General features: G+C 42.4%; 1 protein-coding gene across 3 annotated transcripts; it reads right to left on the reverse strand.

The window, feature by feature from the left end:
• Positions 1–1,070: 1,070 nt before the first annotated feature.
• Positions 1,071–14,086, reverse strand: bdnf (brain-derived neurotrophic factor). 3 transcript variants are annotated; one of them, XM_030376135.1, is made up of 2 exons: positions 13,788–14,086; positions 1,071–2,497 (listed from the first exon to the last, which is right to left on the reverse strand). In XM_030376135.1, exons 1-2 carry the CDS (start codon positions 13,788–13,790, stop codon positions 1,664–1,666), a joined length of 837 nt encoding a protein of 278 aa, XP_030231995.1. In that variant the 5' UTR covers positions 13,791–14,086; the 3' UTR covers positions 1,071–1,663. The 3 variants fall into 3 exon arrangements, with proteins under 3 accessions (XP_030231995.1, XP_030231997.1, XP_030231996.1); XM_030376137.1 differs by lacking the exon at positions 13,788–14,086 and adding an exon at positions 12,645–13,067; XM_030376136.1 differs by lacking the exon at positions 13,788–14,086 and adding an exon at positions 6,887–7,207.
• Positions 14,087–15,365: the final 1,279 nt, after the last annotated feature.

The following is a 15,365-nucleotide window of genomic DNA, read 5'->3' on the forward strand; positions in this document are numbered from 1 at the left end:
CAAACTGCTCTATGAAGCCCCTCCCCTGGAGGTTCTCAGAAACAAAAGAGTTAAACATCTTCTCTGTTTATGAAGAAATATGTTTTCTTCCAATTATTTCTACCAATGCACTTACCTTAAAGTGTCTGGAAACAAAACCGCCAAACAAATGATAAATATATATCAATAGATTTTACATAGCTAAAATCTCCTTAAATTGGTGTTTGTTAAGATTATTTGATTCATCATTATTTGTTAGTAAGTGTGCAACCAACTTTAATCAGGGCGTTTGCAAAAACCTGAATCAGGCAGAGGTCTAATTATGGCTAAGATAGGCTCCGTGTCAGTTCATTTCCAATAAAAACTTCATGAGTTGGATTGGATACCATTACCTCTACGTATATGGTCTGTATCAATGCCCAGAATTTCAAATAAGTTAATGTTCTGCTAATACTGCTGCATCCATAGTGAAATAACCATACCTGATCTATCAAACAACTGTTTTTGTTTTTGTTTTATAAGTGGCTTTGTTCATCTCATTATATTAAAATTTGGATTTATAAAATTGTTGTATTCGACTAAGTTAATCACAACATTATGCCTCCTCTTTTTCACATGACATTTAAGACAATGATGTTCCAGCACATCTTAATTACTTGATGGTGCCGCTGCCCATAACACGCCTATTTAATATTACTTTGTCTGTCTATCTATCTGTCTGTCTGGCTGTCTGCTGTTCTGTCTTTCTGTCTGCCTGTTGGCTTTCCTGCCCACCTGCCCATCTGCTGTTTGTTTATCCGTCAGTCTGCCTGGAAGTCTGTCTGTCTGTTGGCCTGTCTGTGTTAATCTATATGAAAAAGCATTTTTTCAAACTTTATCAACATTGCTTTTCTTTTCATTTGCCTATATTCATTTTTATTTCTTCAGATATTTCAGTTTAATATTGCAAACAACTTCACAACATACAAAATGAGTATTGTTATCCCAGAAACATGTCAATGAATAAATTATATATATATATATATATATATATATATATATATATATATATATATATATATATATATATATATATATATATATATAGTCTCTTTTATATTCTTATATAATCTTATATATAGTACTCTGGTGGGGATAAAAAAATAGACAGCAAAGCTTTGACAACAGCACCTTGACATAGTATGTAACATCACCTCGTGAGGTTTAGGACGGTAAACAGATCAATTACTGGAGAGGAAAAACGTTTTTCTGCTGAGTATGTCAACCAAATGTTTTGGTCGGCATCATCTTAATTTTTTTAGAGGAGGATTTCTCAATTCACAATTGAAGCAGCATGCAAGCTTTTGAAGATGGAATTGTCCCTCCTTCCTTGCCTGATTCTTCCTTCATTTTCTAATTCTTGGCAACGTAAACAAGTCACAATGTCTTGAGGAATGTGATATAGTAATTTGAACTGGGCGCAAATGACTGATCAGATTTTTTTTTAATTGTTTACAAGGTCATGAATATGTTCAATAAATAGACTGTAGTATCACTTTTACTGTATAAACGTCATCTTTTTTTACATGCAGTCCATAAAATTTTCATTTGACGGAATAATTTACCCTGTTATGTATATATACAAATAGATATTTTTTCTCTTTCATTTTTCAAACTCTTCAATAAAATCTATACATGTTATACACTATCTCCCTCTTTTAATGGTCAATGTACATACACATGAAGTGTCTATCCTTATAAACCGCCAGCCAATCTTCTTTTTGCTATCCATGGTAAGCGCTCGCACGTAGGACTGGGTTGTCCTGCACTGGGAGTTATAGTGCCGCTTGTCTATTCCTCTGCAGCCGTCCTTTGTGTAACCCATGGGGTTGCATTTGGTCTCGTAAAAGTATTGCTTCAGCTGGCCGTTGGGGACAGGGACCTTTTCCATGACGGTAACTGTCTGCCCAGACATGTCTATTGCCGTCTTTTTATCCACAGCTGTCACCCATTGGCTAATACTGTCACACACGCTGAGCTCGCCGCGTCTTGAGGGATCCGAGTGTCGCCGCACCCTCATGGACATGTTTGCCGCGTCCAGGTAATTTTTGTATTCCTCCAGAAGAAAGAGCAAAGGCGGCTCCAAAGGCACTTGGTTGCTGATCATGACCCGTGACTCGTACAGATCGACATCCTTTGTCTCCGTGGCGACCAGGGATTCCAGGACGCCCCCTCCCGCCGGGCCCTTCTCGGTCCCCTGTCCCAACTGGGCCGCCTCCTCTTCCACCTCCAGAAGCTCCTCTAGCACCTGCTCGAACGTGTCTGTGAGCGAGTGGAGGGCCCCGCGCTGGCCCGGCCCGGCCCCGCTCTGCGGAGTCCCGTGGCCCCGGGCCTCGGTCGCCGCAGTGCCCAAGAAGCCTTCTGTCCGGTGGGCCCGCATGCCTGGGGCATCTCTCAGGGGCGCAGCTCTTAAGCAACTGAAGTATGAAATAACCATAGTAAGGAACAGGATGGTCATCACTCTTCTAACCTGGTGGAACTGCAGAAACAATAGGAGGGGAGAAAAACAGAAGGACAGTCAGGTTAGTCCAGAAGCATGTCTGCCGGGATCGCGTTATTTCAATGGACGAAAGTCATCAAGCAAAGGTGCCGTCGGTGGCAAGGTCGTCATCGTTTTATGGCAGACATATGAGACTTTTGTTTTTTTTCACATAAATATATTCCATTTCGGTCAGTTAACCCCCAATTGTTGCCAAGGGACCAATTGTGGAGTGGACATAGGACATTTCACAAATAATTGCAATAATAACAGTGGGCAGTTGTTGATGAGACCAACAAAGTCCAGCAATAGCAGGTTGTTTCACCACATTTGCCTTTCCATCGGTGTGACACACAGTTAGGATCCTGTAGTGGTCTGGATATTCATGAATGGGAAACTGCATTTATAGAGGAGGCGCGCCTGCTCTGGCATGGGAGTGATGAGAGTGGAGGGGAAGCAACTAATAGGACGGGATACGGGAAGTCTGAGAGATGCGTCATGCGCCTCACACTCTTAAGTACCTCAAGGCTCCAAAGCATCGCTCACACTATTAGCAGGCACTGCAGGGGGAACAAAAGTCACATGACACAAGACCAGACTTAGCCGGACATAGACGTCCTTAACACTTTAAAGCCAGTTGGATGGATATACATCCCTTACCTGAAGCCACACTGAGATTCCCTGTTTATCACTGTATTGGTAAGCATCCCAGCAGAACACGAACAAGAGACAGCAATTATGATGAAAAGAAACCTAGTTCTCTGCTGCCTGAGAGGGGCATTTAAAAATAGCCCGAGAGAGGCTTGGACTGCACTGGGCATGCTGTCCTTCCTGTGTCCCAACCGACTACGGGAATAAACATGGAACACTTCCCCTCTCCTTCCGAAAGGGATGGAGAGAAAGACTTGAACAGAAGGGAGGAGCAAACCCCACCTCAAAAGCATTTGTTTCATTCTTAATTGCCTGGGCCGCTGCTGCAATTAACCAACACCACGGCGACCGGCATAGAGATATCTGGTCTATAAATAGACGTGCTGGGAGTCTCAGTCTCTATTCAGAATATCACATCCTTCTTCTTAATGAGCCTCACAGCCCCTGAGCTATGTGACGCGCTTCTCCGGAGTGTGAGAGCGTACGGCGAGAGGACATGGGGAGGGCTGGGTGTGCAGGGGGGGGATGGGAGCGTTTTCCCTCACTGACGAAAACAACACCAGCCCCTTAAAATAACTAGGATTAACACACCAACCCAACACCTTTCTCTTTTTCCCTTTTTACTAGGCTTTTTATTCATGAAAGCCTATTTTCGAATCATTATGAAAATGAGAACGGAGCCACTAAGACGTTTGAGACGTTCAAGGTTTTGGATGCGGGGCGCCTGGTTGACGACGGGTTACAAAGGTCAAAACACAGGAACCATGTTCAGGTCTGTTTTTGAGCGGACCTGCGAAAGGCTGCTTCGACACAAAAGATAAGACATTGAATTCCAGAAAATCTGTTGTTTGCGTTGACCCGCTTCTCATTCAATCTATGGTCCCATTACCCGCCGTTAGAAGCACAGGGCGCCGCTAGAAGCAGAGGGCACCGTTAAGCGCTTATCGTGGTGAAGGGCGAGGTCTGATCATTGTTAGGTGTCACACCTAACGGTGAAGCTGCAGCAGCCAGAGTGCTGCACCTTCCCTGACAGACCACACGGGTAATATTGCAGTAGCCGGGCGGGGGGCGGAGGTGGAGGAGGCGGAGGAAGGGGAGAGAGCGACCCGCGTCATTTCGCAGCATAACAACCAGTGATGACGTCTCTCCCAGGTCTCCACAGGGGAGGGAATGGAGGGGGGGGGGGAGGTTGTTGGGGGTAATGCCACTAATCAGTGTGCAATTGCTCGCCATTCCTCTGGGTATCCTCACACCGGGAATAACAAACCATTTCATTTCTATTTCTGTGATTTCCTGTTTCCATCAGGAGAATCAATATGGCTGATGCTCTCGATCAACATCCTGGTACTATGCAATATAGCCGGTGAATCATTTAACTGCTGCGGGACTTGCTCATAATGTCTTATAGTTCGGTAATAGAAACCATTGTTTTCTTCATATTTGACATGTCTTTAAGAAAAGTCTGGCCAAGTCAGATTCACAGTTAATTAAACAAATGTATTTTTAAGGCTATTAATGTATATGATTAACAAGGATAGACGAAAAACTAAATCCAACTGAATAAATACAGATAAAATATAACAACAAAATGCTGTTAAAAAAATTGATTTATCATGGTTTTTCTTGTTACCGAATCATGTTTTGAGCGCATTCTGCTGGTGAAGAGCAGCACTGATATTTGCATGTGAAATGCAAACACACCTTGATTCAGGGACAAAAGTATTGAGGCAGGTGAGGCTAAAAGAAAGAATTGCTGTTCACACCTCAAGATGAACACCTGTTAGATTGTTATACAAAGGCTTTGTTTCCCATGTTCTTTTTGTCATGTGGAGGTTATTGTGTTAAATCCCCCCATTGAAAGATGCTGGAAAGTCTTTATTTTTCCTTTAAAGCATCAAAGGACTGGTATTATTATTGGATACATGCCATTGTCTTTCACTTCTTTACAAGTGTTGACACATTTTGGTGTTTCAGTCCAGACTACTTGATATTAGTTTCAACCCCTTCTTGAATAAAATAAAATAGTAACACTATTAAATGAGAATCTAAGATTATTGCTTGTTATTTCAAAGCGCTTAGGTAAAAAGCCTAAAAACATACTGTTTTGTAGCACACCACATATTTGTTCCTCTATTCAAGGCAAAGGCAATTAGGCTTTATATGTAATGGATGACACATGTGGATGCTTGTTTTCTCTGAGAGCGCTGTTTCCAATTCGACACACAACGCACATGAGTTAGAAGATGAGCATTTCAAAGCATTTCAATTATACTTAGCCTCAAGGCATGGTCCACTGTTACCACATAAAACGTTTGACAGGAGGGATCGAAATAATACTTAATCTTCTTCCCATAACCAAGGATGACTCATCTTTGATAGCTTCTCGACACATCAAACTTCCCCGCTCATCAGGGGTAATGGCTAGCTGTTTTACCTAACGTTATTATTAGTTGATTATTGATGTATAACTTTTATAGGCTTAATGTCTGTTTAGAAACTGTTTCCTGAATAAGTAATGCTACTGGATACACAGAGATACCTTTCTCCATCGTCAGCAAAGGCCGTCGGGCACTTGAGGCAGTTTAATGGTTAGATTACCATAAACACTTAGATTTGACACAGGCACGCAAGAAATTCATTACAAGTACCACGCATGTGTGAAAGAACAGTTGTTCAGTTCCCAAACATTGACGCTAGGTGGCGCCTGAGACCGTGAAATGTTAGGGACTAGAATATCAGCACACTCCCTTTACACAAACACGCGCACACACAAACGCCCGCGCACGCACACACTCTCACACACACAAACACACACACACACACACACACACACACACACACACACACACACACACACACACACACACACACACACACACACACACACACACACACACACACCTATAGAGCAGTGAAATAAGATAGATAGATAAATAGATGGATAGATGGATAGATAGATATTTTCTAGCCTACATTTGAACACATCACTCCACAATAGCCCCATAGCAGTACAGCAATAACAAGTCGCTCAGGAAGATATTCGTGATGAAGGCACATGCTCTTAAAGTAAGAAAAGCAAAATGTTTTCGGAATCTACAAAGGTTTCTTTTAGGGTCATCTCCTATACTGAACTCTAACCTAACTATGGGTCGGCAAAAAAACTGTCGCGTGGGTCTCAAGTTTCTTATAAACTCTTAATGAGTTAATCACTTAGTTTTTCCTTCTTCTTGTTTATTCTGCACAAAACCTACTTTGTTTAGGTTTTGGTGCGCGAGGATAGATGAGCAAAGGCTAGACTACATTCTGAGGATTGTTCCAAGCTTCCTCGTCTGGTCATGAGCAAAACATTGCTAAGATGGGACTACAGAATGCATGATGTTAAGGCCCAGCGGCTGACTCGGTTGCTTTTAAAAAACACGTTGGATAGTTCAAATAGTTTACCTTTTTTCTGACGGCAGATCGAGTAGATCACTAAGTTCAGCACACGACAGCATTCTGCTGTATATACGCTGGACTACTTGAGCTCCCTTTCCCGGACTCTATTAGAAATCCAATCAACATAATAACCCCTTCTTTATTAATGAGCGAGAGGATTCGGTTACACGTATCCCTTGTCGAGCTGCACCACCGGGTCGTGCGTTAGAGGGATAATCCCCATCAGGATCGGACTTTACATCCGTCCCAACAATTTGAAAGCAAGCGAAAGTGATGAAAACAAGCCCATAAGCGAACACGTACCTTTTTGTACTGCCCAGTCGTAAAGAGACTCACTCAACGAGACAGAGTCATCTGGGATGTGTCAAGACTACTCCCCTGAGTTATAACTTAAAAGCAATATTTTCCCCCACAGTCACCTCCGAGATATATCTTTGGGTGATGTGTCTTCTTCAGCTTTGGAGCAAATAGATTAAATTATTGATGGTGGAAATTGCATGGATGAGGAAATGGAGTCCCATGGCTGCGCGGCTTCTCTGCAGACGGTGCGGGGAGCAGCAGTTGTTGCATGCTGTGGAGCTGCAGCCGCACTATGGACCGGGAGCGCGCTGCGAATGACGATCCTTTACAACTACAGTAAGTTACTACACGGTGACGTCGCAACATGTGACTCCAGCCGCCGGCTGACTGGTTGCCACCGAGCTCAAGATACAAGAGCCCCCCCGAGGTAGAAAACATTCATGGGTCGTTCATTTGCATTTATTTTTGTCCTTTTCATCTCTAAGCTACGACCATTAACGGCATGGACTTAAGTCGAATAACCCCCCCCCCAGACAATACCCCCCCCCCCCTCCCCCCGCCTTCCGCATTGGGTCATGTTTTAGACTTTGGCGCAATTGCGAAGTTCACTGCTGGATGTACTATTATAGGCTATCAATGGAGACCAAACTATACAATGGTATCTCATTTCCTTTTCTATTATTAAATTGAGCGCATAAGCTCAAATGATAGGTCTATATTCCCACATATTGTTGACTAGGCTATATGTTCATTCACCTACGACGATATTTCTAGAAGCGATAGACCAAGCCCTATATATAAACGAATAAAGTTAAACAAAGTTTTATCGTGAAACACTGTAGCCATCTAATGAAGCATTGCAATACAATGATAAAATAAGAATGCACTACCATTTGTTATTGTTGTCTTAAATTGTCCTCAACAGAGTTACAACACTGTTATTACCACTTATACCAGAATATTGACGTGTAGCATGTAACATTCCCCTACCAAACTCTTACATATGCATACAGATTAGGATTATTTTTGGTCTTGGTGCATAATATAGGCCTATATGTTCCTTCGTCAAACCATCATGTTTATATATATATATATATACACACACACACACACATATATATATATATATATATATATATTTCTGTCACAGTTGCCATTTGGTGAGTCACAGTGTGCACTAGCCATTTTGAAAAAGTCCCCTACTGACCGCACAAGTCCTCAATCAGGGGCCAAGCAGCTTATTGGCCCCGTGGCTTGGAGGTACTCCAATGTAAAGAGATGTATTATGATGGGGCTCCTCTCTGCACGAGCGGATGAGTCGGAGGGCTCTCGTTTGGCATGTAGCGGCAGTACGGGAGTGGATGCTGCAGCTCACACCTGCTCCATGAGTCACTCCCACCTCCAACACACCCGGGGATCATGCCAAGATGAATATAGCCTCCCCCAAGGCTCGCAGGAGGCGAGGGCAAACTCTGGATGACAAAGTATTGCATCAGCAATCACTCGGCGACATGACTCCAAAAGAAGGAGGGGGGGATCGCACACTGCACAAGGGGGTTGTTCCAACAAAGTCATTCATAAATAAATCACCTGGCATCCCATTAGAAGAGCAAAAAACAACAACACTGCTTCTCTCTCATTTTTCTGCAAAGGCAGCGCATAACTGAAGGTGGCTCAACACGGAGCGTTGAGGAAGACATAGGTTTCACGCATCAGAATCTGTAGACGGATGTATTTGATACACGGATATGTAGAGCTTATGAACAGACACATTTGAACTTTGTTAAAGATTCTGGATGTTTGAACATCAAATATATCTGTGGAAAACTGGTGCAAGTTGCCTCAATTAGGAACACATATCGGGTCACACCCACGCCAAATAATAATAAATTGGTGCAGAATCGAGGACTTATATCCCAATTTAGTAGCCTACTTTAATTACCAATCGCTCTCTAATGACAAGTCCACACGGCCCAATGCTGACCGTGGACGGGCATCCAGAAGGAGGTTTGAAACACATTAGGCTACTTTTGGAAAACCTGATTACAATACAAAACCATTTCTGAGAATGGGTGACGCTTAACAGGGTTTCTGGGAAAGCACATAAGAACACGTGACTAATCTTCAGCCTCAAAGCTAATTGTTGCTTGTGAAATAATTGGTGTAGGGTGGTAAGGCAAACACAATCTGCATCATTTCCGTTGTTATTAATTATATTTCCTGAAATGGTTATGTTAATACTGCCACAAACTCAAATGGATCCATGGATTTTAGTCATCATCTTAAATCGTGAAACACTGCCCCCCTCTTTCTTGCATCCACCGGGATTTTTTCCTATCCTTCTCTCTTCCTAATTACTTTTGTTGAACATCCCCACACGTTGCATGCGGGCTAAAATAGACATGAGCATTTTTTTTCTATATGATAAGTAAAAAGTATTGAGGTAAAAAGTGCATGTGAACTATTCTCGGGAGAATGCAAAATAAACCCCGCAAATTTTTTATTATTTGAATAGACCTCTCGAATATCGTTCTGCAAGGCATTCCATGAAACAGTGGCTATACATTCAGGCTTGTGAAAAAAGATAAACACGCCCACCTATAGGCCTGCAGTTTAAACATATACTTAAATGAATATAATAATAATAAAATATGTTGGCACCCTTCAACAACAACAAACGCATGGCGTAAATTTGATTTATTTAGGATATGTGATGTTTTGAAACACAAATCGTCCTGATATTTTTAATTGGGTTAATTGTCAGAAGATGTGAGGAACTCTATTTAAATGTTTAACACATAACACTTTGAACCCATGTCCCGCAGTGGCGTCACGCCAACACCTGGACACGCGTTCCTCTGCGATCCATACATGGAGGATGATCTAACAATAGAACAGCCTATTGTTTTCTGACGTCTTTAAAGAAACAAAAATACCCATCACTTATTTTCAAAACGGCAAAAATAATCTCTGACGAACCGTCATCAGACAAGAGCAATAGCTGATGATAATGAGCCTATATAGGCATATCAATTACAGAGGCTATTTTCCACCATCTTTTTGACAAAATAATTTATTGTCGGGTTATTGGGACAGTCGATGATAAATCGCTTCTTACTTTGTGCGATGTACATCCACTACAGCAGACTCACCTTTAGCAAATATAATCTACAGTAAAAAAAATAATAGCTTAAATAGCGCAACGTCTTTCTATTACATACAGAGATAAATTAACAGGCCTGTGAACCAACACTCACAAATCCACACCGAGTTAAAATCCCTTCATATATAACCCTGCATTAAAATAGATTTCGCCAGATGTCTAGTCCAAAATCCCAACCATTGGTCGAACAGAAAGAACGAGACATAGGGCTATAATATTTTCATGACACACACACACACACACACACACAAAAGGCCTACATTTGAATATGATCGCCCCTGGTCTATGAATCATCTGTAAAGAATGCAGCACCGATATTTCGTCAAGTGATGCCAAGCATTTCATCTTGTTCGGAATGAAACCTTACCATCAGATGTGGTATTGCCGCCCACCCTAACTCTGCAGCGAGAGAGAGAGAGAGAGAGAGGGGGGGGAGAGAGAGAGCGGGGCCGGCTGCATGGGAGACTCTCGGTAAGATAACACAGCCCCATTTATGGACCCATCCGATGACGTACATTGCAGAAAGTTCTATAAAAAAACCTTCATACATACAAAGTGTGTCGTGCCACCCCACAGACCCCCCTCCTACCCCGCCTCCGCGCTCCCCTCCCCCCACACGCCCACACCCACACCATCATCCCACGGCTCTCCGCCGTGTTCATACTAAACTATACCGCTGCCGCCTTAGAAACGGCGAAAAGAGAAGCTGATACACAAAAACTAGACGATTATTTGCAAATCAGCTTGAGTAACATCCCATCTACCCGCGCGCTACTTTATTTATAAGGGCCAAACAAATGGGTTATAATCAAAATTCAAACCAAATCATGGCTCGTTCGTTAAAATATTTTATTTTGTAGGATGACTGTTCATTCAAGGCTATTTATGGGAGATGTAATATTTTTATATTTTATCAGCCGATGGGCATTTTTCAATTCTGACAGGCTTAATTATGGCGTGACGTAGATTCTAGCCCAAAGAAGCGCACTATAACACCCAACGTCGCCTAATAAGCAATAGGAGTTGTTTGATGCATGGCAACAAATAAATCATACATCGTAATCAGTAAGAACAACACTCTCTCCACTGTGGGTCTATCTGATCCATATTGGACATTGATTGAAATGATCGAGTGATTCTATTCGGATACAGAAGATGATTTTTTTTATCCAGAAATAGCAGCGGAATGCTTTTGAAATGTAGGATATCCCTAGAAGCGTGTGGATGAAAACAGCAGTGTGTGTACACGCTATTATAAGCCGATCAGGATGGTCTGACCAGGAAAGGGAAAAACAGATAGGCTCCTATTATTTGCGCAAGAAGCGGTCGTGGGGCAGCAGGAATATAAAAACTAGCAGAATCCCCCGGTAGGCTATCTACACAACCCAATGTGGATCCTCTACATGATTTTTCTGTCCAGAGAAATCCAGGCTACTTCTTTAAACAAGCGCAAATCAAGCCATCTTATCTCTCTCTCCATCTCTAGCCTTCACATCTGTCAATAGAAGCTGTTAGACCACGCCTATTTTTGTTGTATTGTAATTCCATACCAAATTATATAATAATTTGCATAGGTTACTGTTTGGAGTCCCACGGGATATCCCGACAATTAGTATTTGTCAAGATGATTACGAATTAATATGTGTTGAATTATTTGGTCGTTGCCTGGGCCGAGCGGAATGTGAAGTGTGGAGCTGCGGACAAAGGGGGTGGTGGAGCAGGTGAAGCCGGAGCGGGAGTAGGAGCGGGAGTAGGAGCACCTTATGAATGAAACCAAGGAGCGGTCGTAGTAAAACCATAAGTGATTTGATCGCGATGACGGAGATAACGACGCTATATTGCGATTTTGTCGGGGAAATCAAAGCCGAGTTATATCTGATAGTCTATACAAATGGCTAAACAGTTCAAATGAAAGAGGATAGACATATATATAGAGATAGATACATAGATAGATGAATTGATTGATAAATAGATGGATAGAAAGATAGCTTGGTAGATGGATAGAAGGATGAAAGATAGAAAGATAGACAAATACATAGATAGATTGAGATAGATAGATTAATGGATGGAAAGGCATATAAATATATAGATATGTAGGCCTATATATATATAGATATATATATATTTGGTAAATGCAGCAGTATTCGTATTATTCTTCGTGCAGAGCAGAAGGAGGACTGCAGAGTAAGTTCCACATCGGGAGCATGATTAGGCACAACGCAACGATTACGCAAATGGTGTTGCAGCAGGTTAGGTGTTCCCAAAGTCCGGAAAGCGCTCGAAAAGCCTTTTCTCAACACCACCGTTCTATTTGTTTGGATGTTTTTGCCCTAGTCCGAGCTATACACTGCATTTAAACACCATCAAAATTTTAAATAATGTGATGCTAATATGGTCTCCTTGACCAACCACACTCGAATCCATTAAATAACACTGAGATAGCAATTTGCATTGCGTCCTCTATTCTGGCAATAAGATCACTCCAAGCGCATAGGCGCACATCCCCTATGTGCTGAATACAACTTCATCTTCCAAACCCAAACCGTAAAAATACGAAAGAAGCAAGAGTGACATGGAAACAATAGATTGGACTCTTACCTTTTATAAGGGCAGATAACCACTACGTGGTTAGATCTCCACGACCAAGACTTGCATGTCCCAAAGTTAACGCGGTAGACTAGCGAGAACGGAGCGGGGGGGTAAGAGAACGGACGCCTTACAGTGGCTCCAACATTTCAACTTTCACATGCTCTATCACCGGGCGCAACACATCTTTAAAGCACAAGCTTTTTTTTTGTTTGGCTTTTTTTTTTTTACTGGCAAGCGCTTTTTTTTCGTTATCCGTTTTCAGAACACAGGCCCCCCTTAGTGGGCTTATTGGCTTACCAAAAGTTGAAAAAAGAATCCCGGGTTTGGCAAGGGGTTGGCAAAGAGAGAGAGAGAGTTGGCGTCCACTCGGTGTTTTAGTCCATGCAAGAATCCGGTGCCTCTGTCCAACGTGCTGAAAGCATAACACAGCCAGGGTAACTATAGGGGCACAGATCTATAGTTTGGGATTGAGTGCCACTTGAAAGTGCTTTACTATCCTTCTTCCCCGCGCCTTGTCACGTGAATTTCCCACCTTGTCGTGCCTGTCCTGCTAATATTTGATTACATGTTGGTCGGACATAATTTCCTTTAGAATAGCCCTACACATCTTTTAACCAAGAGCCGGCAAACACACACAAAATAAAATAAAAATCTCGCCTCGAAGGCTCCAATGGCATGCCAAAATGACACAGATCAAAGCAGACAACCGATGCAATACTGCCATGCTCTTAATACCATGTTAAGAGCTCACTTACAGACACGCACATGTTGCTTTTTTCCCTGTACAAAACATTCAGAAAAACATACATGCATAAAACAGATCCCTGGTTGCCAATTGCACAAGCCTGCATGGCATTACACCAGATCCACACTTTGCGCGACAGAGAGACAATGGAAGATTTTCCCCCTCATTGCCTTACCTCTTTTCACTGTACCGGCATATCCTGCGCCGAGAAACGCCACACAATCTTTTCTACACAAAGCTTTGTCAACATCAGCCTCATCAGACATAGAGTCTCTTGTTCCCACTTTCTCACAAGTATCCAAACGAGTCCACCGCATCCAGCTATGCGTTGTGAGACCAAAACAGCAAGCACGACTGTATTTATTGGTACTGATCCCTTCTAATGATGATGTTTCCATGTTACTTACCATTTTCCCCCAATACGCTGTCCCGGAGATAGAAGTGTGTTAATATCCACTCACTCCCAACAGCTGCTGGTAGATAGTCTAGTTTGAAGTCATCCTAGGAGAACTTCAGCAGTGCTAGTAGATCGCCCACCACTTCGGTGACTTATGATTCTAATAACCCCTTTGCAATATCCTTCTTCTTCAAGCTTGGGTGGCTCTACAGTACGGACAACTATCAACAAGAGCCGTGTTTCAGAAAAGCTTGTATAGATATACGCAATACCTCAGCCCGGACAACGCCATTAGTGGTCGTGATTGAAATGAGCGAAGGCAATCGAAGTTTTTCCCCAGTGTTTGTTGGGCAAATCGCCAATGCAATGATTAAATCGAAATCACCTTTTTTTTTTAATAACTGGCACCTACAACTTCTAAGGAACACTCATATTTGAATCATGTGTGACCACTCACTCCCACCTCGACAAAAGGATATAGGCCTATAACGCATGATACGCACAACTTGTTTATTCCCACCCAAGATGGGGCAGAGCCAGGTAGGATAAGGTAACGAATATCACACTGAGGTCCCTGAGTAACTGCGATCAAGTTCTGGAGAAACTTGTTGCAGCTTTTTAAACGCATACGCTTTGTTGTCGAAACAATGTTTCATACTCACATTGTAAAAAAGTAAATAATCAAGTCCACCGCTTCGGTCTTCAATAATTGATCTAAGAAATCAAAAGTTTAATCCACATCTTCCGGTGTCAGAACTGACCGAAGACTGAGCTGCTGGTAACCTTTAACGGTACACTTGTAGCATCGGTGATTAGGCCTATAGCCTACTTTCCAACTCCCAATATCTCAAGTTGAAAATGCGAAATGTGTTTTCGGTCGAATTCCATCGGTTGAACAGCGTAGACCTACAATAGGACATCTAGGCCTGATTGCTATGCAGTAACGAATCGCTATGCTTGCACGTGTGCCTGCAATATACGGACGTTATGAGTAATAGTCCTAAGGGATATTTGGCCAGAATCTTACCTGGAACACGGACTATCTAAGGACTTAAACGATGCGATCATTGAAACGTGATAAAGGATCGTGGTAGCCAATACGGGAATTCGTGCAACGGTGCGTTATTCAACGTACACGTGTTCAGTCTGTCAGTATAGAATCATACACATCCTTTAGCCTGATTCACTAACAAAACGTGTCTAACGAGTTTAAGGTAACTAGACGCCAATAAGGTCTTCCAATGTTAGATATTGTACTTCAAATACACTTGTGAAACTTAAACAGAAAATCTTAAAACTTTCATCATTGTACAATGGCATCAATGGAAATAAAAATGCACCGCATCCCTGCCAACCCATGTCAGTTCTCTTTACTTAAGAACTTTTTGTGTCAGGTACTCTCTCACTTGTTACAGCGATGGAACATTGCTTTTCCTTCATGCTTAAGTATCTCACTACCACCATCCCATCCACCTCCATCAACACCACGACCCCCACCACCATATTCACTACCTCCACCGTCAGCACGACCACTACCTCCACCAACATCACCACCACCCCTTTCCCTCTGTCACCGACTCACACTCTT

The sequence above is a fragment of the Gadus morhua genome, chromosome 14, assembly GCF_902167405.1.
Source record: "Gadus morhua chromosome 14, gadMor3.0, whole genome shotgun sequence".
Classification (NCBI taxonomy): Eukaryota; Metazoa; Chordata; class Actinopteri; order Gadiformes; family Gadidae; genus Gadus; species Gadus morhua.